The sequence below is a fragment of the Balaenoptera acutorostrata genome, chromosome 18 (genome assembly GCF_949987535.1).
Source record: "Balaenoptera acutorostrata chromosome 18, mBalAcu1.1, whole genome shotgun sequence".
Classification (NCBI taxonomy): Eukaryota; Metazoa; Chordata; class Mammalia; order Artiodactyla; family Balaenopteridae; genus Balaenoptera; species Balaenoptera acutorostrata.
The window spans coordinates 74653690-74679438 of record NC_080081.1 but is presented as its reverse complement, the minus strand read 5'-3'; the positions used below and the strand labels follow the sequence as shown (position 1 = coordinate 74679438).

Genomic DNA, 25749 nt, shown 5'->3' with positions numbered 1-25749 from the left:
TAAGAGAGCATTGTTTTGCCTAACTGCCTTCAAGCAGGCACATTGGCTTTTTCGTGCCTTCAGACTCAATCTGAAACATGGGCTACTCCTTGGTCTTGAGTAAGTCAGCTTTCAAACTGGACCTACATCATTGGCTCGGGCCTCTGAACTCAGATTGGGAGCTACACCATCTGCTTTCCTGGGATGCCAGCTTGCAGACAGCTGGCTGAGACTTCTCAGCCTCCATGACTGCATCAACCAATTCCTCATAGTAAATCTCTTCATATATTTAAAACATATGTATATATACATATGCATATGTATATACACATGTATATACATTATACATATCATACATTTTCTATGTAACTGTGCAGATGCATATATATAGGATATGTAATTGGAGATATGTATATATCTATTGGTTCTTTTTCTCTGGAGAACTTGGACTGATACACCCTCCTTGCCTTATTCCTCTCCAGTTTTTTCTCATGAATATGCATACTTACATCTATATATCTTTCTTACATCTATTTATCTTGTCTCTCCAGGACACTCCATCCACAGTCTGTCTATCTAGTACTTCACCTGTCTCAAGTCTTGATTGCTTTGAGAAGGAGCTACCTGAAATACCAGTCACCATGTCCCTTCCCTATTAAGAACCTTCTAGCAGCCCTCCAGGGTCACAGGGTCAACAAAATAGAGCCAAGCTCCTTGATTTGAGAGTCTAGGCCATTACTTGTCCCCTGCCTGCCTCCCTGGCTTTATTTCTCTCCACAGAAATCCCATTTTAACCTTGTCCTTGGAGCCACAGGAGGCTTCCCTGGCTTACTTACCCCAGACGGAGACCACCGAACTGATAGATTCAATTCTGTGCTAACACCTAAGTCAGCCCCGTGCCCTATCAGACTCCCTGAACCACCTCTAGAGTTTAAACCTACCTCATGGACAGAATGAGGAAGGGAAAAAGGTTGGGTAGAAAAAAGATGTGCTTTATTCTTTTCCCGTTGGGACTTGTCCTCATCACAAATCAGAATGTGCAAAGCAAATAGCTGCCCGGTCACCAAAAAGGAGATATGCTCAAAATTGTGCTTGTAGCTAAACTTCTAATAAACACGAAATCTGGGTTTCCTTCTGCCTTCCTGAAATCTTTCTGCCCAGTCTCCTGGAATCCTTACTTAACTCCAAATAAGAGGTCACTGGAGATTCAGTAATAGCAGGTTTTGTTTTTTAAATGTTACATTGAGTTATTAAGCTTTAAGAAGCTTTTCTTGTTGTTCACCATTGCTATATTGATTGTGGAACTAAATTTTTTATCTTTTTAAAATACTGACCCAGTAAATCTTCAATTGTTTTTCATATTTTCAGGAAAATAAAATAATCCAGCTTATAGTCAATGACGGAGGAAAAGTGCCTGTTTTTTTTTTTTGGCCACTGAGGAGTAGTTTAATGTTCTTGGGGAATTTGTGATTAATTAATTTCATTTGAGCAATCAGCACTTATAATCATGTTAAATAGCTATGGCTTAAGCATTTTGATTTGCTTCTTAAATAATCTTATCAGAATCCCGACAAAATTTTTCAGCTTTAAATCATATTGACAACCTGTTCTTGACTTTATTATCCAAATATGAGGGTGAGGGCTTTTAATATTTATTTATTTATTTATTTGGTTGGGCCAGGTCTTAGTTGCAGCAAGCAGGCTCCTTAGTTGCAGCTCCAGGACTCTTAGTTGTGGCTCACTGGCTCCTTAGCTGCGGCCCACAGGCTCCTTAGTTGTGGCATGCGAACTCTTAGTTGCAGCATGCATGTGGGATCTAGTTCCCTGACCAGGGATCGAACCCGGGCCCCCTGCATTGGGAGCACGGAGTCTTATCCACTGTGCCACCAGGGAAGTCCTGAGGGTGAGGGCTTTTAGAAATTTTATAAGCATCAAAAATGTTTAACTGAAAGTGTCCAGTTTAATACTGTTTCTTATTTATTGGAACAGAAACCCAAATTACATAGCACAGCCCACCCAAAAAAGTTAGCTTCTGAGGTTCTATATTTTAATCCTGCAGAGTGTAAGTGACTTATAAAACCTTTCAGAAAAGACTTGGCATATTTAGTAGTGAGAGAGCAGAATCGTCACCCTCTGCAGGTTTGCCGTGACACTGGAGAATGTCTTGCTACAAGTGAGGTTCTTATGCATGTGAAATACTCCAAACATACAGAAAAGTATAAGGAATTATTTAATGACAAGTATGTGCTCGTTATCTAAGTTTAATAAATAAACCTTAACATCTTGCCATATTTTCTTTAGATATTTTATTTTAAAAATAAAATATTTTAGATAAAGGTGAAGCCCCTCATGTACCTCTCTACTATCTTATGACCCTCCCTCCCAAGAAGAAATCTGCTCTGCGTTAGTTATTGTTGTATAACAAATTACCACAAAACATAGCAGCCTAAAACAGCAAACATTTGTGACCTCACGGCTTCTGATGGTCAGGTATCTGGGAGAGGCTTAGCTGGTGGAAGCTGGTGGTTCTGACTTGGGCTCTCTTACCAGGTTGCTATCAACTCACAGTTCGACTGGGCTAAGATCCCCCTCAGACTCACTCACGTGTTGGCAGAACTCAGCTGCTCGCTGGCTGGAGGCTTCTGTCCTCCCCACGTGGGCCTTTCCCATGGCCACTGCAACAGATCAGAGAGAGATTGAAAACGGGATGCTAAAGATGGAAGACAAGTCTTTTATAACCTCACTTGGAGGTTAAAGTGACTTACCATCACTTCTGCCATATGCTTTTGATGACATAGGCCAACCCTAACATAGGGTGGGACAAGACTGCACAATGGTGTGACTCCCAGAAGGTGGGAATCACTGGGGCCATCTGGAGTGGCTACTGCAACTCCAAGAATGTTTTTATATTTTTACCACATAAATGTTAATAATATAAGCAGTATATAACATTGCTTTTTGCATGTTTTTGATCTATATAAATATCATACTATATATATCATTCTCCATATATATATAACATTTCTAAAAACAAACTTATGTTTTTGAGATGTTACCATGTTGATTCATGCAGATCTCATTCACTCATTTTCTCTGCTGTATGGAATTCCACTGTGTGACTATGCCATAATTTAGATATCCAGAATTTAAAGACAGACTGTTCTCATTTTTCACTATTTAAAATGAGCTGGACATTCTTTTTTTTTTTTTTTTAAACTTTGGGTATTTATTTATTTATTTATTTATTTATGGCTGTGCTGGGTCTTCGTTTCTGTGCGAGGGCTTTCTCTAGTTGCGGCGAGCGGGGGCCACTCTTAATCGCGGTGCGCGGGCCTCTCACTATCGCGGCCTCTCTTGTTGCGGAGCACAGGCTCCAGACGTGCAGGCTCAGTAATTGTGGCTCACGGGCCTAGTTGCTCCGCGGCATGTGGGATCTTGCCAGACCAGGGCTCGAACCCGTGTCCCCTGCATTGGCAGGCAGATTCTCAACCACTGCGCCACCAGGGAAGCCCTGGACATTCTTAAACATGTCACCTTGTGTACATGTGCAAAAACCTCTCTCTAAGGTATATGTTTAGAAGTGGAATCGCTGAGTCGAAGTGTGTATATCTCGTCAACTTTCTTACGTCGCACATTTTTCTCCAAAGTAGTTGCATTACTTTTTCTTCTAACAGCTGTGATGAATGTACCCTTTACTCCACATCCTGACCAACAGAGATATTATCAGACTTGAATTTTTGCCAGTCTGTTGGTATGAATTGGTATCTCCTTGTGGTTTCTATTTGCATTTCACTAATTGTTATTTAAGAATTGAGTCTATTTTTGCATGTTTGGGGATCATTTTTCTTTCCTCTTTTGAGTATTGCTTCTTTGGAGTCTTTGTTCCTATTTCTAGTGTTATTGTATTATTCTTACTAATTCGACAATTTTTACATATTCTGTATATTCATGACTTATAGCTATTACAATCATTTTCTTCCAGCTTATGACTTGATTTTCACTTCGTTTTAAGTGTCTTTTGATGAACCAAATTCTAATTTTAATGGGAGTTAAATTTACCATTTTTTTCTTTGTTTCTTGGACTTTTTTCTGTGTTGATATAAACAAACAAAAACCTTCTCTCCCAAAAGGGCGTAATGATATGTTGTTATAATATTTTCTAGTGTTTTTACATTTTAAATTTCATGTTTAAGTTTTCAATACAATTGGAATTAGTTTTTGTTATGGCATTAGGTATCCATCAATTTTGTTTGTTTTCACGTGGATAAGCATTTGTCCTAGCCCCTTTGAATAGTCCTTCCTTTTCTCATTTGTGTGCAGTAAAATCTATGTCATTTGTCAAGTTCCTATAAATGTGCATCTATTGGTATATATATTAAAGGCATGAGTTTGTTGTGAGACCTCCAATTCCAACCCAGTGGCATAGGGTTTATTCTAGCCTGTGCTCTGGCTTATTTGTAACTCCCTTCTCCAACAGGGAGAAACATGGCTCTCGTTTCCTACAATGTATTTACTTTTTTGCTCTATTCCAGAATAAACACAAAGTAGTTTCAATTGTTTACCCACTTGCATAGTGTTTTCTTGTCTTTAGCCTTATAACGTATAGTCAAGATACTGTTTTCCAAAGTTACTTAATTTTTTGCTTCCCCATTTGCTTCAGTATAGGTATGCTATTCATTTGCAAAACACCAGTTAGGTTCATTGTTTGTATTTTATTTGGGGGTCCCCACACATCCTGGTTGATTTTAATTATTTCTTTACTTTAATGAGTATGTGACACCTTGATATGGCTTTAACACACAATACACAGAAGATATACGTATAGAAGTGTCACTTTCCTTTGTCCCTCCCAACCCATTCCCATCCCTCATCCTTTCTGCTTTATTCCCACCAACCCTCTTGTGGTGGTGGATTCATTTCTGGTCTATCCTTCTTGTTACAAAAGAAGACATATGTGTTTATTTCCTTATGTTCTTTCTTACCTGGAAGATAGCGTACTGCAATTTAGATATTCGTTTGCTTTTTTTTTTTTTCACTTAACAATATATTCTGGAACTCATTCCGAATAAATTCATATAAATCTTCTTGATTCTTTTTTTTCTTTTAAAAACTGCATTGTACTCCATACATGTGAATGTACCATAATTTATTGAACCACTTTCCTATCTATGGGCATTTAGGTTGTTTTTAAATATTTTCAACTACAAACAATGCTATAATGAACAACCTTGTGCCTTGTTAGAGATGTATTCTCAAGGTACAAAATCTTAGATGTGCAATTACTAGGTTAAAAAAGAACACACATAGTTTGGTCAGATTTTGCCAAATTCCCCTACAGAAGATTTGCACCAGTTTGCAGTGTATGAGATTGTGTCCCAAAGCCTTGTCAATCAGATTTGCTGCCACACTTTTTCAGTTTCAGCCAATCCAAGAGGTAAGAGATGGCATTTCAGTGTTTTAGTTTGCATTTCTGTAATTATGAGAAACTGGGAACAATTTTCATATGTTTGAGGCATATTATTACATTTTCTGTAAATTATTGATTTCCCACTTGACTGTTGGGTGTTTGGTCCTTGATTCTGCAATTTTGAAGAGTTCTTTCTATATTAGGAACATTAGCCCTTTATCTGTGATAAATGCTGCATATGTTTTCACCTAGTTGGTCAGTTATCTTTTGACTGTGTCAGTGGTAGTTTTTATCGTCCAAACTCATAAAACATTTTATACTGTCAAACTTACTAGTTTTTTATTGCTGCTATTTTTAGTCATATTCAGGAAGTCTTTCCCACACTAGCATTAAAGAGAAATCTACCATGTTTTTGTTTCAGTTTTTTCAGTGCTTATATGGTTTTACTTTTAAATTTAGATCCCTGTTCCTTTTGGATCAGGTATGGGTATGGTGTGAGCTGTTGATCTAATTTTATCTTTTTCCAAATGGCTACACAGCACCACTTATTAAAAAGTCTATATGTATCCCAGAGATTTGAGATGTCAGCTTTATCATACACTAAATTTCCATATGTCTTTAGGTCTATTTCTGGACTTTCTATTCTATTCCACTGGTCATTGGTCTATTTATATGCCAGTGCCACACTGTTTTAATTATAGAGGCTTTGTAGTATGTCTTAATGTCTGATGGATCTAGTCCCCCTACATAGTTTTTCTTTTTTAGTATCTTCCTGAATATTCTTGCATGTTTGTTTTGCCACATAAACATTAGTGTCAGTGTTTCCAAGTCCATAAAACAAAGGCTTGTTGGTATTTTAATGGGATTACATTATATTTATCAATTAACTTAGTGAGAACTGACATCTTTATGATGCTGAGTCATCCTTCCAAGAATATGAGATATTTTCTATTTGTCTAAGTCTATTTTTGTGTCTTTCTGGGATAATTTCAAGTTTTTCCATGTAGGTTTTGCTGATTTTTGATAGGTTTATTCCTACATATTTAATCTTAGTTGCTATTATAAGTTGGGGTTTCTCTTCCATTATTTCTCTAGTTATTGTTTGTGTATATGCAGGATATTGACTTTTGTCTGTTAATTTTATATCTGGCTACCTTACTGAATTTTTGTACCATTTGAGTCAGTTTTATCATTGACCACTTATTTTCTAGAGCTTTCTAGTTATACTATTGTATCATGTAAAGATAGAGATAGTTTTACCAAAAATAGAGATTCTTTACCAAATCTTTTGTCTCTAATTAATTTTTCTTTTCAAATTACATAGGCTAATACTGCTAGTATAGTATTGAATAGTTGTGGAGATAATTAGTACCCTTGCCTTGCTCCTGATTTGACTGGAAATTCTTCTAGTGTTTGCATATTAAGTAAAATAATGGCTTTAGAACTAATATTTTTCATCATGTTAAGATGTTTTATCATGTCAAGAAAGGGTCCTTCAATTCCTATTTTCTTGAGTGCTGTTAACAGGAATGGGTATTGAATTTTTGTCAAAGGCTTCTTTCAGCATCTTTGGAGATAATTATATTTTTTCCCTTCGATCTATCAATATTGATTTCCTAATATTGAAATGACCTTAAATTATTGGAATAAATCTCAGCTGGTCATGGTGTATTATTTTCTTTATATGCTATTGGATTCTGTTTGCTAATAGTTTTTTCAGTCCTTTTGTATCAATATTCATGAGTGACGATGATTGGCAGGTTTTTTTTCTACTTTCTTTGGAGTCTTCATCAGGTTTAGGTATCAAAATACTCAATTTATTAAAGGAATTAGGAAATTTTCCTTTATTTTTGCATCAGTATTTTGAGCTAGTTTTCTATTTGCTGCTGTAACAAATCACCACAAACTTAGTGCTTTAAAACAACACAGATTTGTTATCTAACTGTTGTAAAAGTCAGAAGTCCAGAGTGGGTCCCCCCTGAGCTAAGATTGAATTCAGGCTGCATTCATTTCTGGGGGTTCTAAAGGAAAATCCACTTTCTTGCCTGTACCAGCTTCTAGAGGCTGCCTCTAATCCTCAGTTCATGGTCTCCTTCCACCTTCAGAGCCAGCAATGGTTTTTCTCTTGTCACATTTCTCTGACATTGACTCTCCTACCTCCCTCTCCCACCTTTAGAAGTGCCTGTGATTACTTTGGGTCTCCTGGATAATCCAGGATAATCTCCCGATTTTAAGGTCAGCTGATTAGCAACCTTAATTCGGCCTGAAACTTTAATTCCTCCTTGCCATGGAGCGAAGGGAGGCATTATCCTGCCTGCCACAATCTTCAGTGCTCTAGATCAATTTATAGAACACCGGAACGGTCAGATCTTTGAAGGTTTGATAGAAGACCACGGTGAAAATATCTGGGCCTGGTGTTTTTGTGTGTGTGGTAGTTCTTTAATAATTGTCTCTGTATCCTCTGTGGAAATTTGCTCTGTTTAAACTTTTTCTGATGGGCTCAATTTTGGTTATCTGTATTTCTTTAGAAAATTATCCATTTAATAAAGGATTTCAAATTTATTTGTATAGAGGCCTGTTATAACTTTTAATTCTTGTTTCTGTTTTCTTCTGGTCATTTCTTATTTTGTTGGTACATTCTCTCTGTTTCCTTGCTCAAGTTAGCTAGTGGCTTGCAATTTTGTTAACTTCTTTCAATTAAATCTACTGGTTTCCTATTCTCTACTTCATTAATTTCTGCTTTTGCCTTTACCCTTTCATTCCCAGTGCTTTCTTTTGGTTTACTTTGTTGTTGTTTTCCAGTTTTTTCAGCTAGGTATATAAGTCATTTATTTGCATCCTTTCATTTTTCACTTATGAAAGCATTTCCAGCTATGAGTTGTCCTCTCATAACTGCTTTAAATGTATCCCATGTGTTAGGGGTTTGGTGGTTTGTTTTTAGTGGTTTTTAAAACTTTTAAAAATTTCTATTTGTATTTTCTCTTTCACCCAAGAGTTGTTTAATAGGATTGTTTTTAGTTTTGATTAATGATTTCTCTTTTCATTTCATTGGTTAATAATCTCTACTTTTATTGCATTGTGATCAGAGTGTTGTTTGTAATGTTTCTAATTCATGGAACTTACTGATGTTTCTTTATGATCTGGTTTTATGCATGGTTCAAAGGCTCTTGACAAAAGATATATTTGCTTACATTATCAAAATATAAAGTTCAGTATATATCCATAAGACCTACCTAGTTGATTCTGCTCTGCTTTGTTTGTTTATACACTTGATCTGTCTTGAACTGAGAGTGGTAATCTGCTTCATAAAGTTGGTTACTTTGTTATTTGGAGCATAGATATTCATAAGTATTTTATTTTCATTATAAATTTGGCTTTTAGCATTAAAAGGTGCCCTTCTTTGCTGTGTTTAACACTTTTAGGCTTGAATTCTTATTTGTTAGATATCAAGATTGCTACTTCTGCTTTCTTATTGTTTTCATTTTCCTGGAATACCTTTATCCATCCATTTATATTTTGCCTTGCTGAATCATTTTGTTTTATATATCACATGAATATAGCATATAGTTGGGTCTTACATTGTGAGCTGAATTGAGAATCTTTTTCTTATAATTGGTGAAATTAGCCCATTACACGCATTGCTATGGCTGATATGTTTGGTCTCAATTCTATCATAATGTTTTATAATTACATCTATTATGTTCTATTGATGTGTTTCTTTTTCTAAAGCTGTATATTCTTTGCTCTTTAATTTTGACGAATGGAATTTAGGAACATTTTATTTTTGTTTTAGTGGCTACCTTTACACTTACACATTTTTGAGTGTTCTCAGTCCCCTTTTTTCTTATGTAACCTTTGACCATCTAGTTTGTCAGTTTTTAATTGTATCCTTTAACTCCTACCTATTGCCTTCACAGCAGCGAAGGAGCTTAACTTACTTTCTTTATCCTCTTCCTATTTTCTAGTTTTCCTCTGCCTAGTTTTCTTTCTTACTAGTTTTTTAGTTGCATTGTTTCTTTTTAGTTGTCACGACATATAGCATTTGTACATTAGTCTTCCAGCCTCGTACTCACATTTGGTTTTGTCTTAGATCTACAATTCTGTGCATAAATCCTTACATCAGTCCTTTTGCTGAAAATTTCCCAGTCATCTCTCAGTTGAATGACACACAAACTCTAGGCTATTCCTTCAGAAAGACTCAAAGGTACAAAATTCCCTATGTCCTTGTATTTTAAACTTTCTCTATAGCCTTGATACTTGGAGAGCTTGACTTTTTAGAAAGTCCTTGTTTTATATGTTCTTTGATTAAGTTGTTCTTTGTTCGTCTTTAAATACTGCTCCATTGTTGTCTTACTTTGAATATCTAACATTTCTGCCCTTGTAATTGGGCGATCTTTTTGCCTAGAGATCTTGATTTTTTTCCTAATCTCTAAATTCTAACAGACTTAGTAGAAATTAAACATCTTAGCGTTGTTTAAATCTGGGCTACTTTTCCCAGGTACCCAGTGGGTCTTTTCAAAATGAAGATTCAATTCTCTGAAAAGCTTTCTTACAGTATGTTGTTTTTTTTTTTAACATCTTTATTGGAGTATAATTGCTTTACAGTGGTGTGTTTGTTTCTGCTTTATAACAAAGTGAATCAGCTGTACGTATACATATATCCCCATATCTCCTCCCTCTTGTGTCTCCCCCCCACCCTCCCTATCCCACCCCTCTAGGTGGTCACAAAGCACCGAGCTGATCTCCCTGTGCTATGTGGCTGCTTCCCACTAGCTATCTATTTTACATTTGGTAGTGTATACATGTCCATGCTACTCTCTCACTTTGTCTCAGCTTACCCTTCCCCCTCCCTGTGTCCTCAAGTCCATTCTCTACATCTGCATCTTTATTCCTGTCCTACAGTATGTTTTTTTTTTTTTTTTTTTTTTATTTATTTATTTATTTTTGGCTGTGCTGGGTCTTCGGTTCGTGCGAGGGCTTTCTCTAGTTGCGGCAAGTGGGGGCCACTCTTCATCGCGGTGCGGGGACTGCTCTTCATCGCGGTGCGCGGGCCTTTCACTATTGCGGCCCCTCCCGTTGCGGGGCACAGGCTCCAGACGCGCAGGCTCAGCAGCTGTGGCTCACGGGCCCAGCTGCTCCGTGGCATGTGGGATCTTCCCAGACCAGGGCTCGAACCCGTGTCTCCTGCATTAGCAGGCAGATTCTCAACCACTGCGCCACCAGGGAAGCCCCTACAGTATGTTTTTAAAGTATCATACCTGTTCCATATTTTGTTTTTTCTCTTCAGGAGTCTAATAATATGAGTATTAATCCCTCTTTATCTGTTTTTCATTTCCCATATTTTCTCCATGGCCCTTTTTAAATTCTTTCTTTTTCTCATTTTTATTTTCTTGTTTGCTTTTCTGCCTTTTAAAGTGCCTTTTATTAAATTTTCATTTTAATTTATCTTGCTTTGAGCACTTTGTAATTTAATCTTCATTTTTGAGATCTCTGTCTTTTTCTTCCCTTTCAAAATTTAATCAATAGCAGAGGTGTACGAGGTGGTCAGATTCTTGGTCTATTTTTCAGGGAGAGCTGACAGGATTTGCTGCTGGACTGTATGTAGGATTAGAGTTCATTATATTATTTTCAAAGAATTGTGGTCACCTTCACTGCAAGCGCAGACTTTTTGCAAACATCAGGTATAATCACTAGTTGTGACGCACCTACCATTTCCTTCCCTGAAGTGGTAGCATATTTGGGAATCTGGGCATATGATGTAGAATAGAAGCTATGGAGCCGTTGGTTGGAGGCCATGTGGCAATCTAGAGTGAGCATTGCTGATAACGTTTAGTGACAGACCCACACAGATAAATGGCCAGGGTCTTCTCATCAGTGGAAAAAGAGAAAGAGGAAAATAGTAGGGCGGTTGGGAGAGTCAGCTTTCTCCCACGCTTAGGTAGTAAAGATAGCAACGCACAGTGGCACCCTTAATGTCTTGTACTTCTTCAGAGCTGCAAATCGAAAGAAAGGTCCAGGCGGATGTCAGAGCAGTTTCCCTGTCTTTGCTTGATGATGTCTATGCAGTTGGGCCTGAGGATTAATGTTCTGCAGGGGTCGTAAACGCCCCCCACCAAACGTTAGAGCAACAGCTGTGTTGTTGCCTATTAGCAGGTCTCTATGTCTTGAAGTTCTTCAACTTGAACTAGGTTGAGTCTGCTCAACGTTTAATGTATTTATTCAACATGTACCGGTACCTACTGTGTGCCTGGTGCTGTGCTGAGTGCTAAGGATGCTGTCGTCTCCTTAGAGGCTCTCACGGAGCTGGTGACCTTGTACAGGAAGGCAAACAGACAGGCCAGAGAACTGTTTGATTGCCATGGTGAGAGGTGCTACAGAGGAAGCGTAGACGTTTCTGGGAAAACCTTCACCTAACTGAGGTGCTGGGGACTAGTCTTAACAAAAGTAAGAAGCCATATGCTGAGTTCAGTGAGTTACACATCATTCCATTCCTGCAGTGATCCCGTCTGTTCTTGGAGAGGCTACTGCTTCATCATGGTATAGTAAGGAGGGTTAGGGCACTGGGATGGACACCTAGATTGGTCACAGACACCATTCCAGTGTCCAAATCCTTTCACCCTTTCTTTATAATGGCCAGTCAGTCACATTGTTGATTGATATTCAGCTTGTGGTCCACGGTGACCATCCTTCTTATCTAATGTATGTCAAATAGACAGATGCACTTTGCAGCTTTGCCAACTGTTGCCCATCTCTGTATCTGATTCTATCAGTTACCCAGTCTTGTCCAGCCTATTTATCCAGCTAGTAAAGGTCATTTTGAATTTCACGTCTCTTACAAGAGTAGACAGCTCTTCTGAATATAATGCAGAAACTTAAGGAGGATACCTCTCCTGCAGTCATCCTAGTCACTGACTTAAAAGGAAAAAAATAAAGGTACTGTCAAAGACTAACAGATTAAAAACAAGAAAGATCGTCATACCTAAATAGCAGCCTTCCTACTTGGGTATTACAGCAAAGTGACAGCTCTTTTGACAAGTATCTAAGAACAGAATAGTATATGTGTCATTTGTTTCTTTTTTTTTTTAATACCCTTAATATTCTAGATCCTGGTTATTACATCAAAGGTGGTTCAGAGCATCTATTGTCTGTATGCAAATGATCGTAACCATCAATTACTTCCAGTTTCAAAATTTCTGTTTCATATTTTCCCTTTCCAGCCCATTCTCACCTCATTAAAATCTCTAGATGGATTGTGCTTGGTAAAAGCTATGCATATTTTCCTGGCAGTCCCCTTTGCTAAAATCCAGTGCAAGAGCTGCAGGTCATATTTTAGATGCATGGAAACAGGAGAGGCATGGACGGTGGAACCAAAATAAACAGATGGTTGCCTTGACAGTCTGTAAGAGGCTCTTTCATGATCATTTTTCATGGTTTTTCTTTTGAAATAAGTAGTGAGACAGACATACAGTTTTGATCTTGTTGACCTCCTGCAAATGGCCCATGGCTGACAAACTGCACGAAACAACAAAACGCTTCTGCCAGGAAGCCACCATCACTGAGTTCCGCTCCTGCGAGGTCCTCCCCGCGTCACTTGAGGCAGTGGTCCCGGAGACCTAGTCCCAAGGCAGACTGCTGGTGCCGTGGGTGTGAAGTGAGGGAGGCACAGAAAGGGGGCGCGATATTTGGGGGAAGACAGATGTAAACACTTATGATTACATGGAGCAGAATGTCATGAGCAAGAGCGAGTACACACAATGACATGAAATCAGAGAGAGGGAGGAAATTCACTCCAGTGGAAGGATCAGGCAGAGGAGGCGAAGTGGCACTGATGGGACAGGGCAGTCGGGTTTGAGCGGAGGGAGCCTTGGGTCTGATGGGTGATTGGGGCTGGGGGATAGGTCAGCAACTCCAAGTTCAAGGAAGACAGAGAAACAGGAATAATAAAACTGACTATTTTAACGTTGACTTATGCTCAAGGTTTCTACTGTGTCCGTTTAAAGTTATTTGTACATTGGTTTGTAAATGTACCTTAAAAAAAAAACACTACAGTAGAGGCTCTTGCTTCAAATTCTGAAAATGTGGGGCAATTTCATAAATATGTTTGCATTTCTTTTATATTTTTATATACTCACATCCCTTATCCAGATTATAACACAAATTTATAATGATGTAGGCCTTACAGATAAAAGCACAGTGGTGAAGACACAGCTTTTGAGTCAGATCTGAGTTCAGGGCCCCACTCCATCTTTTCCTCACTTGATGTAGGCATGGCAGGATGTACGATCTCTGAGCCGCATTTTTCTCATCTGCAAAAGGAAGATGATAATAGGGCTTATTTCGCATTGCTCTGTGAGGGTTACATGAGCTGTTTGCATGCAAGCCCTAAGCACAGTGCCTGGCATCTGGTAATGATCAGTTAATGTTCATCATTATTTACCGCTCTAAAACATCGCATGTTTATGAGGTTTTCTCTGAAGAGCTATCCCAATAGACCTTCCTATAACTTTTCTGAATGTTTGTTCCTACTCCCATGCAAAAAAATATATACCAGGAATAAAACGCATCTCAAACTTTTTTTAAATATTAGGAACTAAAATGTCCCAGATTTCATCAGGCTGCGAGGTCACAGCTTCCTTTGTGCTAAATTACAATAGTCTAATCCCCCATTCTATACGCCTTCAAGAAGTTCAGCCTTTTCTTCAGATATCCATGCATTTGGGGGACTCTTTAGAAAATTCCTGTGCCAGCCCTTGGCTTGGGCATGTTGTATAGGCCAGTTGATCTCCCCCAAAGTGAGTTTCACTGAGCACTTTTTCTCATCTAAAGGCCCCAAGAGAAGGAGCTGTTATTGACTCATTCCATCCTAAGGCCCCACCCTGATTTCTTCAGTGACATCTTCCAAGGATGTTTTGTCTGAGGGAAGGACCACTTCCTTCAAGGGAAATCTCAGTCCAAACAGGTGGCCCTCAAAAGACAACAAACAACATGGGATTTGTGACGTGTAACTCCCGTCCCCAACTAGAAGGAACCAGGGCACCTGGAGGGGAGGGATGGCTGGTCCCAGATCTGTAGCAGGAAACATCCCAGGTGAGCCTAAGATACCGTGTTGTGTCAGAAAGCAAGAAAGGGAGACGAATGAGTTGTGTCAAAAGGACACAGGGGCCATTAAGAAGGTGCTCCCTTTGGTCAGAGATGAGATAAACTGAGCATCTAAAAAGGGTAATAAATGCAATCGATTAAAACACATTGTGTATATCAACATAAAAACATGAGTTTATAATGATGTTTGGAAGAAGTGAGAGAAAGCAAATAACCGCATTGGGTACCATTACAACCCCAAGTCTTTATTCAGAAAATTGACACTTAAAGGGAAAGGAGTGAGCATTTATCCCATCTTTCCTGTACAACCTGTATTGCTGGGAATTGAAATCACCCTAGTTGATGAAGAAAACTTCTTTTCTCATACAAAAATTCTAGCTAAGAAATGCAAAAGGATGATAGAGTCAGAACATCATGTTGTAACTCCTAATGAAATAATCGATTCAGGTAATAATCATTAACGAAAGCATTAGATGAGCTGATGATGGGGAACTTTATAATGGAAGAGATGAAGCCATCACATCTGATTCACTGTAGCATCAGTGCTGATGGAACCCCCAGTCATTGTGTGCTTCCCGATGGGTTGCAGGGTCACGCCCACAGCATCACATCCGAGGTATTGCTGCCCAGGTGCATTCAACCTCGAATCTCATCCAGCCTCAAGAACTAAATTTTATTTACAGGGTTGTAGGAGCAAGGGAAATGACATTACAAGGAAGCAAAGAGGCAAGTCCAGAATGTGGGACATTCTATAAGCCAACCAACCCAATTTCTGAACAAATCAATGGCGGCAGGGAGATAGGAAGGGGAGGGGTGGGACCTACTGGTTGATAAAAGAGGCCTAGGAGACTTAACACCTAATGTAATATGTGAACCTAGTTTGGGTCAAGAAAACCAACTGTAAAATAATTTTGTTTCAGAGAAGCCAGGGAAATGTTACAGACTAAGTGTTAGATACCAAGGATATATTGTCAATTTTATTCGTGGGTTTTAACGGCATTGTGATTATGTAAAAATGCTCAGAATTTTCAGCAATGCATACTAAAATATGTAGGGCTTGACTTTAAAATACTTTAACAAAAAAAAAAAAAAAAAGAAAGAAAAGGGACAAGTGAAAATAAAGTTTCAAATCTTGATAATTGCTGAATCTGGGTGATGGACATATGAAAAAAAAAAAGTTTAAAAAAGGGATAGATGTAACAAATGTGCCAAAATCTTGGTAACTGTTGAAACTGGAAATGGGTATACGCAGGTCCTTCATATTTATCCCTCTGTTTTTGAGTACATTTGAAGTTTTTTCACTGACAAAGAAAATAAACATGGCGTAACTCTAGGACCCTGGTACATTTCTCAAAATCTGGGTTGTTTGCTCTGAGATCTCACCACGTGTGCGATTTGAGCACAGCCAGTCCCGGGCCCCTTGGCGCCCTCTGTGCACAGGAAGAGAAGCTGAATCCATCTTTCTTTGGGCAGCCTCGCCTCTCACCCTCTCTCCTGTGGGCAGCAGCGGGAACAAGCATGCTCAGACCTCGCACAAGAACAAGCAGTCATTTTCTAGGACGGTGCAATCTAAATCCTAATTTAGAAGGAAACCGTGTCCTCAGGTGCAGAAAAACAGTTCTCCCCGAAGAAAGCCTTCTGCACACGGCGCTGGGAGATGGTCAGCTTCTTAGAGTCTCCCTGTCCTGCTTCTCCACCCACAAGAGAGGCTTTGCTCTGCCTTCACTTGATCAGGAATTTACTGTGCAAGGACCGCCTACCCCCAGGGGAATGCACGCCACCACTTCTTTATTTTTATCTGTCGTAAAATGCACATGACATAACATTTACCACTTCAACCATTTAAGTGGACAGTTCAGCACCATTCAGTGCAGTCACATTATGGTGTGACCAGCCTCTAGAACTCTTTCCATCTTGCACAACTGAAGCTCTGTCCCCATTAAGTATCTCCCCATTCCCGCCTTTCCCACAGCCCCTGGCAACCACCATTCTACTTTCTGTCTCTAGGAATTCGACGACTCTAGGGACCTCATGTAAGTAGGATCATACCGTATTTGTCTTTTTGTGACTGGCTTATTTCACGTAGCGTAAGGTCTTCAAGGTTCATCCGTTGTAGCATGTGACAGGATTTCCTTCCTTTTTCAGGCAGAATGATATTGCGTTGTATGGATGGGTACATTTTTGTTTATCCATTCATCCATCGATGGACACTTGGGTTGCTTCCCAAGTGTCTTGGCTTGTGATCAGTGCTGCTATGAACATGGGTGTACCAAGGCATCGCTTCTTGCAATATCAAGTTTTTCTCCCAAGGTGTCAAAAGCTCCAGCAACAGCTCTCAGCCCAGGTTGAAGCTCAAGGTTCTGTCAGCTCTTCTCTCTCTGAGAGGTCTGCCTGAGTTCACTGCCAAAGAGGGCAAGCCGGTGTGAGAGGGAGGCACCTCTGTACCTCCTGACATCAAAGAGCCCAGGCAGTGGTCACTGCCTTCCCCTGATACACTTTGTCTGAAAACAATAAAAGTAATACATTCTGGCAAGATGGTAAACAGTGGAAATTCACTCCCTCACGCCTATTTTCCATTCCCCAAGGACCAGCTGCTGTTGGATGAACGGTGGGATTTTTTCCAACAGATTTATTGTAGACATATACAAACGCATGTGTGTGTATAGTTTTGCTTCATTTTTCATAAAAGTTTCCATACACTGGAAAGGTGCTGGATATCAAGGGTGTCCCCATTTTTATGCTGTTACAAATGATGCTAAACTGAATATCCTTATGCATACACTCTCGTATATATGTGTTACTGTAGGATAGAAGTCGATCTGTTGGGTCAAAGTGTATGCACATTTAAAATTGTAATAGAAACAGCCTAAAGAATTATACCAGTTTACCTGTTAGTGCTAAAGAAAGATTTGAGTTTATTCTTTCAAGTTTAGGACAAACATTCTGGTCTGTTGTTATTTAATCACCAAATATCCTTGACCTCTCTACAAGCAAATCTAAGTCGCCTGTGCTACTTAATTAAAATCGTCTTGGAAAAATCTCAAGTTAGTAAAATTATCTAATTTTAACTATTGTCTGCTTCCAGTCTTAGGCAAATTTAATGGACAAAAATGTAATTGTATATTTCTGCAGACAGTAAATTTCAGGATTTCTCCTCTGAGATATCAGGAAGTATAAAGTTAATTTCATAAGTATTTGCATCTCTTACTTTTAGGATTACACAAACATATTTTAAAATACCACGTCTCTTTTGAAATTAAAAAAAAACAAAACCCTTCGCTCCCACCCCTGTCCCTTTTTGATTTTGAACTTTCTGAAAAATTACAGATCGCCCAGAAAGATCCAGTCCGCTAAGACTTTTATGCTGATATGCCCAGGAGATATAGCTGCCCACACCCCAATTTTAATTACTCAAGCCACTTGAATGGTTTGGTCTGTCAAATAAGACAAGCGATTTCACGATTGTATTTCAAATATTAAGATTTCCTCCAATGAGGCAAAACTGTTCGTGGCACACAAATTTGAAAAGGAGCAATGGGTGGTCCCCTCCGCGCCGCCCCCCTCCGCCCAGGCAACGATGCCCTGAGAGGCGGGTTACATGGAGGAAAGGCCGTGTATTATGCATCACGTTTATAAGCATCTTTACTTCTCGGGAAAATAGAAAGCCAGTATTTGAGCAGAGCCACGTCTCTCCCAGTCCTCTCCGTGGTCCTCAGCCCAAGCCTCCCTGGAAGACCAGCCCTTTTGTGTTTCCTGCGTCCTCTCCAGGCGTGTCTGCGTCGCGCCCGGGCGCAACCGCGCGAGGGGGAGGGCTGGGAGCGGCGCGCCGGCTGTCCCCTCCGGGAGGTGGCATCGGTAAATGCTCGATTGTTATGCGACGATTGATTTGCCTCACTCTGAGGATTCCAGTGGCAAAGTGACCCTCCCTCCAACTGTCCCCTCCCTTCCCGGCTCCCGCCCTCCCTCTCCCCGCAGCAGGAACCTAACGCGGCCGCCCTGCGCTCCTCCTCCTCCTCTCCTTCCTCTGGTTCCCGGATTCCTGAAGTTATTAGGAGAAATAAGGTAGCCGAGGGGACCACATGGAAGTTGTGACAGCTCCCAGCGGCGCGCCCCTCTCGCTGGAGCCATCACCTCGCCTTAGGGATTACCCGCCGACACACTGAATGAAGGAGGTCCCCTTGCCAGCCAGCCTGCCGAGATGGGCCACTGCTGCTGCAAGCCTTATAACTGCCTTCAGTGCCTGGACAAGACGGTACTTTGCCTTCCCTGTCTCTCTCTCCCTCCCCTCCTCCTTCCAAAGGGCAGAGAGAAGGCCAGAGCCAGCGCCTCTGTCCCTGTCCCCGGCATGTGTGTGCACTTGTCTTGTGGGTGAGCAGGAAGCCGCTCTGACTTGCTCCCGGGTGCTGGATGGGAGCGGTGTTGGCAGCAACACCAGGGTCTCCCATACTCTGCAGTGCCTTACATAATTGCCTTCCTGCAGTCTCACATGTAACTGTTGCATTCTCCTGAAATAGGGGGGCTCTGCTCCAACATCTTGAAATTCAAACTGCCAAGAAATCCTTGGAATATTCTTACTGCATTTTAATGTACCTGTGAAATCTAAGACGGTCCAGTGGGGAATTTAGATTAGCTAGATGTGTTTCCCTCGGCCAACTGGTAACTTTGAAAGTTTGCCGCTCTTTTTGACAAACAGCATCCATCCTTGTAATTTCTATTCTTAAGGTCAGAGAAGCAAGCACCGGTCCAGTTATTCTCTCTGTACGTGTTTGCCTCACGTAGGGGTGAAGAACATAGAGGTGAAAACTTAAGGAGCCGGCGAGCCTGAGGGTGTGTTCCAGTTTTCACTGGAAGGAAAATTCACAGCCAGGCAATGGAGAACAGAGTGTGAGCAAGCATTGTATGACAATTCCAACACAAAGCCTTTCTTTGCTTTTGACATTTGCCTGTGAGCTTGCAGAGGGATTAAGATATGCTTTTAATTTCACTATTAGAAATGTGCTGGCATTTCTAGTAGTGATACAAAATAAAATATATCACTCTTGTCTCTGTGGTATATTTTATTATCACACACATTTGGATTTCTCAAAATGCATGAAATGGAGTTTAACAAGAGGTTGAAATTGCCTCCTTTCTACTCATGGGCGTCAGCTATATGGCTTGAGGTATAGTATGTGACCAGGTGAAGGGAAATGAATGGCTTAATGTAAAACACATTGCGAGGAGGTCACTTGGGAACATCTTAGTTATCAGTTGTGTTTATGAACTTTGACCTAAAGGAGGGTTACGTACCACCTAGGAAAGTTAAACTGATACCTTACAAGTCCCCTGGTCCTTCTCTTCCAGTAGAAATAACTATCTCAGTGGGATTGGCTCTTGCTACCATGACTAAGAACTAAAATATTTATGTACACATTTATGTGCTTTTGACAAATAGAAATATGCAACATTTGCACTCAGTTATCTGCAAATCCAACATGGAGGTGATTAAGCCCTTTTTTCAAGAGAAATGGTCACCAAAAGGTGTTGAAGGAAGCCTTGTAACAGTAATTATTATAAAAGGGAAGGATTTGCTACAAGTACAACAATATTATAATGTTCATATTTCTAAGCTCTGGTACAAAAGTTTTCAAAATAGAAGCTGATTAAAGGTCTTTTTTGAGAAAATATATTTTGAAGTGAATCCATCCTCTTCTTTTGTTTCAAATCAAGTTGTTGAAAAATATTATCCCTGTGTCAGTCTTTAAATTGGAGATTTTAGGAAGATAATTAAATGTTATTTCATCGCAGTGCGATGTTTAAGTGACTTGCAAATGTTTTAGCTTTGAAACTTCAAACTTAAGGCAAATTATTCTTTCCTGATGAAAACTTAAAAACTTACACAGCATTTATAAACTTTCTCATTAAGTTTACACCCACATTTCTTGATGTTTCTTTGCTATATTTTAGAACGGTATTCCCATTGGCGGTTTTATAGATGTATGTTCATAGGTGCTCATTTTAGGGATTAAGGGCTTTCCTTTTTTAATTAAAAAATTTGTTGTTTTATTTAGTTACCCACCTTTCAGCATAACTTCGCAGGCAGTATGCCAAAATCATTTGTTTATTCAATAGTTACCTATTGGGCCAGGCATGGTCTACTAGGACCATTATGGGATTCCATTCCAAACTCTGGAAATCAGTTTACTCTTTAAGTCCCACAATAAAATCCTTCAGTTTGCTGATCAGCTCTGACAATCCCAGCATCAACCTGGTTTGAAAGAGACCTGATAAAATGGTCGATGAAGTTGTTTCTGATTACTTTAGCCCATTTTAATAAGCCATAAAAAAAGAAAAGAAAAGAAACATTCCCTCCGAACTCTGTATAGATACAACATAGAAAACTTTATTTTGTGAAGTAAAAATGTCTTTAACAGTTTGATTATAGTGCAGCTAAAGATGTTTTGAAAAGAGTGGGGAGACAATTGTAGATAAGTCATCAGTTCAGAGATGGGCCAAGAAATGTTAGTCTTAAGATACTTCTTTAACATGAATTTATTGGGGGGGGGGCGGAAAGTAAGGAATCTTACCTAGAGTATAAAATGCATAAAAAGTTGTTAAGTGAACAAATAATTTTTAAAAGCTGATCGTGCCTAGGCATTTTAACGTTAAAAACACCTGTAAAAACATCGACGGTATTTCTTACTCGTTTGCTCTGTGCCCAGTTATTATGGGGATGAGCAAAGAATTCTTAAAGGGCACAGCCTGTCCTATGGAGTTTACCAGTTATTTGTTTGGTTGTATTTCCACCCTTTCCAGAGAAATTGCAAGTGAGGTAGGCAACAGGAACACATACAGGGCAATTAAACCATTAGTACAAGACTGGAGTATCCTTAAGTGAAAGTCATGTGGTACTGACCATACCTGTTTCTGGAATCCAGTGAAAGGAGAAGTCAGTGCTGGACTCAAAGGCGAGGTTTCTTAGAAGGAGTGGATCGTGACTTGCCCGTTGAGGAACGGGGTCGTGTTTTGGGAAGGACTGAAACCCTAAGCAAAGAGCGCAGGGGTAGAGATGTCTTAGCCCACTTTGGGGAAAGGTGAGAGTCAACATCGGGATACAGAAGCACATAGGGAGTGTGGGGAAATGTTTTCTAGGCTGAAAACTAGACCCAGGTTTTTTAACTTGAGTTAAGAAGAAGTAGGGATCCGTCTTGGGATTTGAGAGGTCGTCTGTAGAAAGACTCATCCTCTACAGGTATTTGGAAGGGAAAGGTATGACCCAGGAAGGCCCCTGGGACACCCGGATGGATCCCCAAGAGTCCATTCACCAGCGGACTCAGCGTGGTCCAGGCTCAAGCCAGCATCTCTGCACATGCAGACACTTCCCAGAGTTGGTCATTCTTAGGAACATTGAGGTACTAAGAGAAATCAAGTAGATGTACAATTAGAATGCCAACTTGTTTTTTAACAATGAGTAATACACCTGACAAGCAAACGAATGATTACAAGCCCGATAAACATGGGATTTCTTTTTAGGGTCAAAGTCTAGCCTCATAAGAAGCTTTGATGAGGATGGAATGTTATTTAGGCATCCAGTGACCTCACGTCCCATCCCCACTCCAGCCTGAAATCACTTGGGAGGCTGTGCGATTGTTACTCGCCCTGGTAACTGCCTCTTCCAATCTCCCTTTGCTTTGCTTCCATTTCTATGACCCGCTCTTGTCTTACTGCTTTAGGTCCGGTCCTTTCCCTTTAAGGGTTACTTTGCATATCTCTACCCTAACCTTTTCTGTGTTGCTTATCATCTCAGAGGCTAATCTTACTTACCTTTTCTCTAAATTCTTGGTAAGGGTGTGAGTTGGGGGAAGGCACCTCACTGCTTCTCCCAGGTATGCACGGGTGATGGGACAGTAATAAATTTGGGAAGGTCACTCAAAGATGATAGAATCCAGAAAGGTCAAGAGACTTCTTCAGTGAGACATAAGTGTATTAAAAATCATGGTTCTGGCTAATTTTCCTTTCTTTTGCTTGCTCTGGGATCCAGAATTTTCCTGGATTCACATTTCTTTCGATTCACATTTCTTCTCCTTGGGCCCCACAAGTCTCTGTCCTTCCTAAATGTTCCTAGGTAATCCAGGTTTGTTCTGATGCCCCCCTATTAACTACCGCTTCTTAGGTAAGCTAGATGTTTTGCGGTCATCAACACCCAAGCATGCACAAAGGCAAAGGCTGGAATGATGCATCTTAAAATTTAGTCTGGTTTCTTTTGAAACCAGATATGGCTTTGCTCATTTTCCACGTGACTACACACTGACACGTATTTAAGAATATTAAATGTGAATGATGCTTTCCCTTTGACCAGTCTATATTAAATTTCATTTCCGAGTAGAAAAGCAGACATAAAATACAGTGGGCTGTGTTAATTATATGTGAAAGAAATAATACTTATTGATTAAGTCAAAGCATCGCATCAGTGCTGCCTTAAAGCCATAATAACTGAAATGAATAAAAGGTCACTTCACCTCCCAAAGGAATTTTCCACAGAGCTATATTATGAATCTGGCCAATCTTCACAATAATACTAATATTGAAAATGAATGCAGTATTCGCAAAGGGTGAAAAGAGAACAACACTGAAGACTTAGGTGTTCTGTTGATGTCACCTGGTGGCTGGTTCATTTTGAAATACAAAAGAAAATGTTTCCCTATTAAGACAAGTTCTACCGTGTAGAATTAAACCCTAAGCTCTACCGTGTAGAATTAAACCCTAAGCTGAACTCATGAGTGAGAAGCAATATTGTTTCTGGGAAGAATGAAAAAAATCCCTTAACCTCTTTGTAATTTCATGTGTAGGTATATGACTTAGGATTTCAAAAATTCATAATAAAAAGGATCTGGATGTTTCCTCAAATACCAGAATTCTGTAGATATTTTATTTTTTCACTCCTCGTTAGGGTTCTTTTGTTTAGCCTGGGAAAAAGTGACCCAGCTCACATGATTGAATTTTCCTGATCTGCACCGATTTCAGGGCAAGCTAAAAAGATAGGAAAGATTAGTTGCGAGTCTTTAAGCTTACATATATATATATTTTTAAATGTACATACATATGTCCCTCTTTAAAAAAATATATCAGATGGGGAAGAGGGAGCCGATAAAAACACTCAGAACTACAGTGAATTTTATGAAGTTGTCATCAGTACCCTTGTAGCTGATCAAGCATTCTTTCAGGGACAGTCAGAGACCAGAGGCAGACACTTGGCAAGAAAAGGAAAAGGGCCCCTCTGATGGGGGTGACAGAGGTTTCCAGAAATAGCCCCAGGTGCTGTTTTGTGTCGATGGCCCTTCTGGCCTTTGCCTGGGGTGCTCCCTTCCTGGGCCCCCTGCTTACGCATCCTCTGGTCTCAGGAAATCTCCAAGCCAGCCCTGCCTGGTTGAGTTGTATCACATTGTTTTGTAATTGCTTATTTATTTACTGACTCTTTGGGAGACTCTGAAGCTTCTTGAAGGCAGAAGTGTCCTGCCTGGCATGTCTGCCTGCCACATAGTAGACGCTAAGTAAATACGTGTTGTGTTGGATACATTCCTGTTTCTAGATCAGTTGGGGTGAAAGCACCTCAGATTCACGCAACGTTTTATGTGTTGATTATCATTCAAAACAGATCTATTCAATTTTAATAAAAACCAGGCTGTCCTGTCGATTTCTAATTGGGGGAGGGGCTTAGGTGGCTGATGCCTAAGTGAGGGTCACGTGGCTGATGATAACACGGATGGGTGTTTTCACTTCCCGTCACCACCAATCACACGGGCAGCACCAGCCCCCTGAGCAGACAGTCCCCCGTTGACCAAGCACGTTAGGATAACAGAGTGTGGCAGGCTCGCTTGGGGCTGGGCCACACATCCAGTTGCTTGACGTTAATGGGATGATGACCAGGTTGTGCACTTTGCCAGGCTTCTGTAGGTAGCAAAGATCAAAGGCAGCGTTTCCCCGGAGTTTGCAGCGCCATGTGGGCTTCACTGTAGCAGACCTGGTAGGGCAAGAGGTGGAGGGGAGACTCGGATGTTTCGTGGGGATAGCGCGTCTGGGATCCCGTCTCTGAGCGCCGTGGACCACGCCAGAGACTCTAGAGGACTCGGATTGCAAAGGAGAGGTGCGTGACAGCATAAAAGAGGCGGCTAAGAAACACAGCTGCTGGTGAGGGGCCGAGATGAAGGTTGTCCAAGTGTCCGTTTCTAGTTAAGCCCGTCCTAGAGTAAACAGTAACTTTAGAGGAATGGCCTTCTTCGACTTGGCAATTTCTGGACTGTATCACTAGGATAGTTTGGATGCCTAATACTGAGTTCTATTTTTAGCCCATCGGACTGAACGCAGGGGCTCATGTGCTTGGCACCAGCGAGGAATTTTCCACTCATTCCCCATGTAGGGAAGCACTGCCCTGACACTGAGGCCTCGAGGAGGCCCTGCTTGTATTTCAGCCCTCCCACTGCATCATCACTCGGGACCTGGCTCAGGGTGGGGGAGGGGAGGGGACGGTGCACGAGAGCCCCTCGAAGGGAGTCTTTGGGGCAGCCTCACTCCTGAGGTTCGGCAGAACCTCAGGGCCGGGCAGGAAGGCTGCGGGGCTCTGTTGAGCCACAGTGGCTGGGAAGATGCCTCTCTGAGGCAGGGAGTGGAGAGTGGAAATTCCCTTCGGGCTCCTTTCTTGCCTGAGGAGCAGCGTCCCTGAAGCCCTAGCTGTTGACTCATTCCATTGCAGGGAGCATCGCATCATTCTGGTTTGGTTTGCAGAGAACAGAAAGTAACGTAATTGATGCAGAGAATTCACAAATTAGAAGAGTTGATATCTTTTCAAAATCAAGCACTTAAGGAAGGAGGGCTGCAGCCAAACTGCTCTGGCTGGCCTCGGCGAGCAGAGCCGTGCCAGCACCTTCAGGAGGAGTACATTGGGAGGCCATCGCAAAGGGCTCGAGAAAGCTGACTGAGGAAAAGCTAAGTAGCTGCCCTATCAGATGTTACCGCCACACAGAGGCTAGAATGGATGTGAAGTGCAACTGACAAATCCACACCGAGGACAAACACAGGGAGGGCACGGGGAGGGTGGGGTGAGAATGCAGCCAGCCAACATTTCCATAGAAACAGTCATTGGGGGTGGCACTTTCTCTCCTCCAGTTAGACGTGGAAAGCTTCGTGGTAATGAGTGCTCGGATCCAAGCTGAGGATGGGTGCAATTTGGATCTCGGTGTTGGGTCTATGTAAGCACGGGACAGAGGGGAGAATCTCCTTGTGTTAGT

The 25749-nt window shown here is 40.8% G+C and overlaps 1 protein-coding gene across 15 annotated transcripts in view; it reads left to right on the top strand.

Moving 5' to 3' along the window:
• The window catches only part of MTUS2 (microtubule associated scaffold protein 2), a 505315-nt gene that overhangs the window by 420206 nt on the left and 59360 nt on the right, over positions 1–25749 (top strand). Inside the window, exons 1-2 of one of the 15 annotated variants that reach the window (XM_057533088.1) lie at positions 18318–18340; positions 18461–18737. The exons of 13 other annotated variants lie outside the window; for them this stretch is intronic. In XM_057533088.1, the coding sequence (XP_057389071.1) occupies positions 18684–18737 (54 nt within the window). In that variant the 5' untranslated portion in view covers positions 18318–18340; positions 18461–18683. Of the gene's footprint in view, positions 1–18303; positions 18738–25749 lie in introns of those variants that run through there. One more of the 15 variants, XM_057533087.1, reaches the window with a different exon arrangement.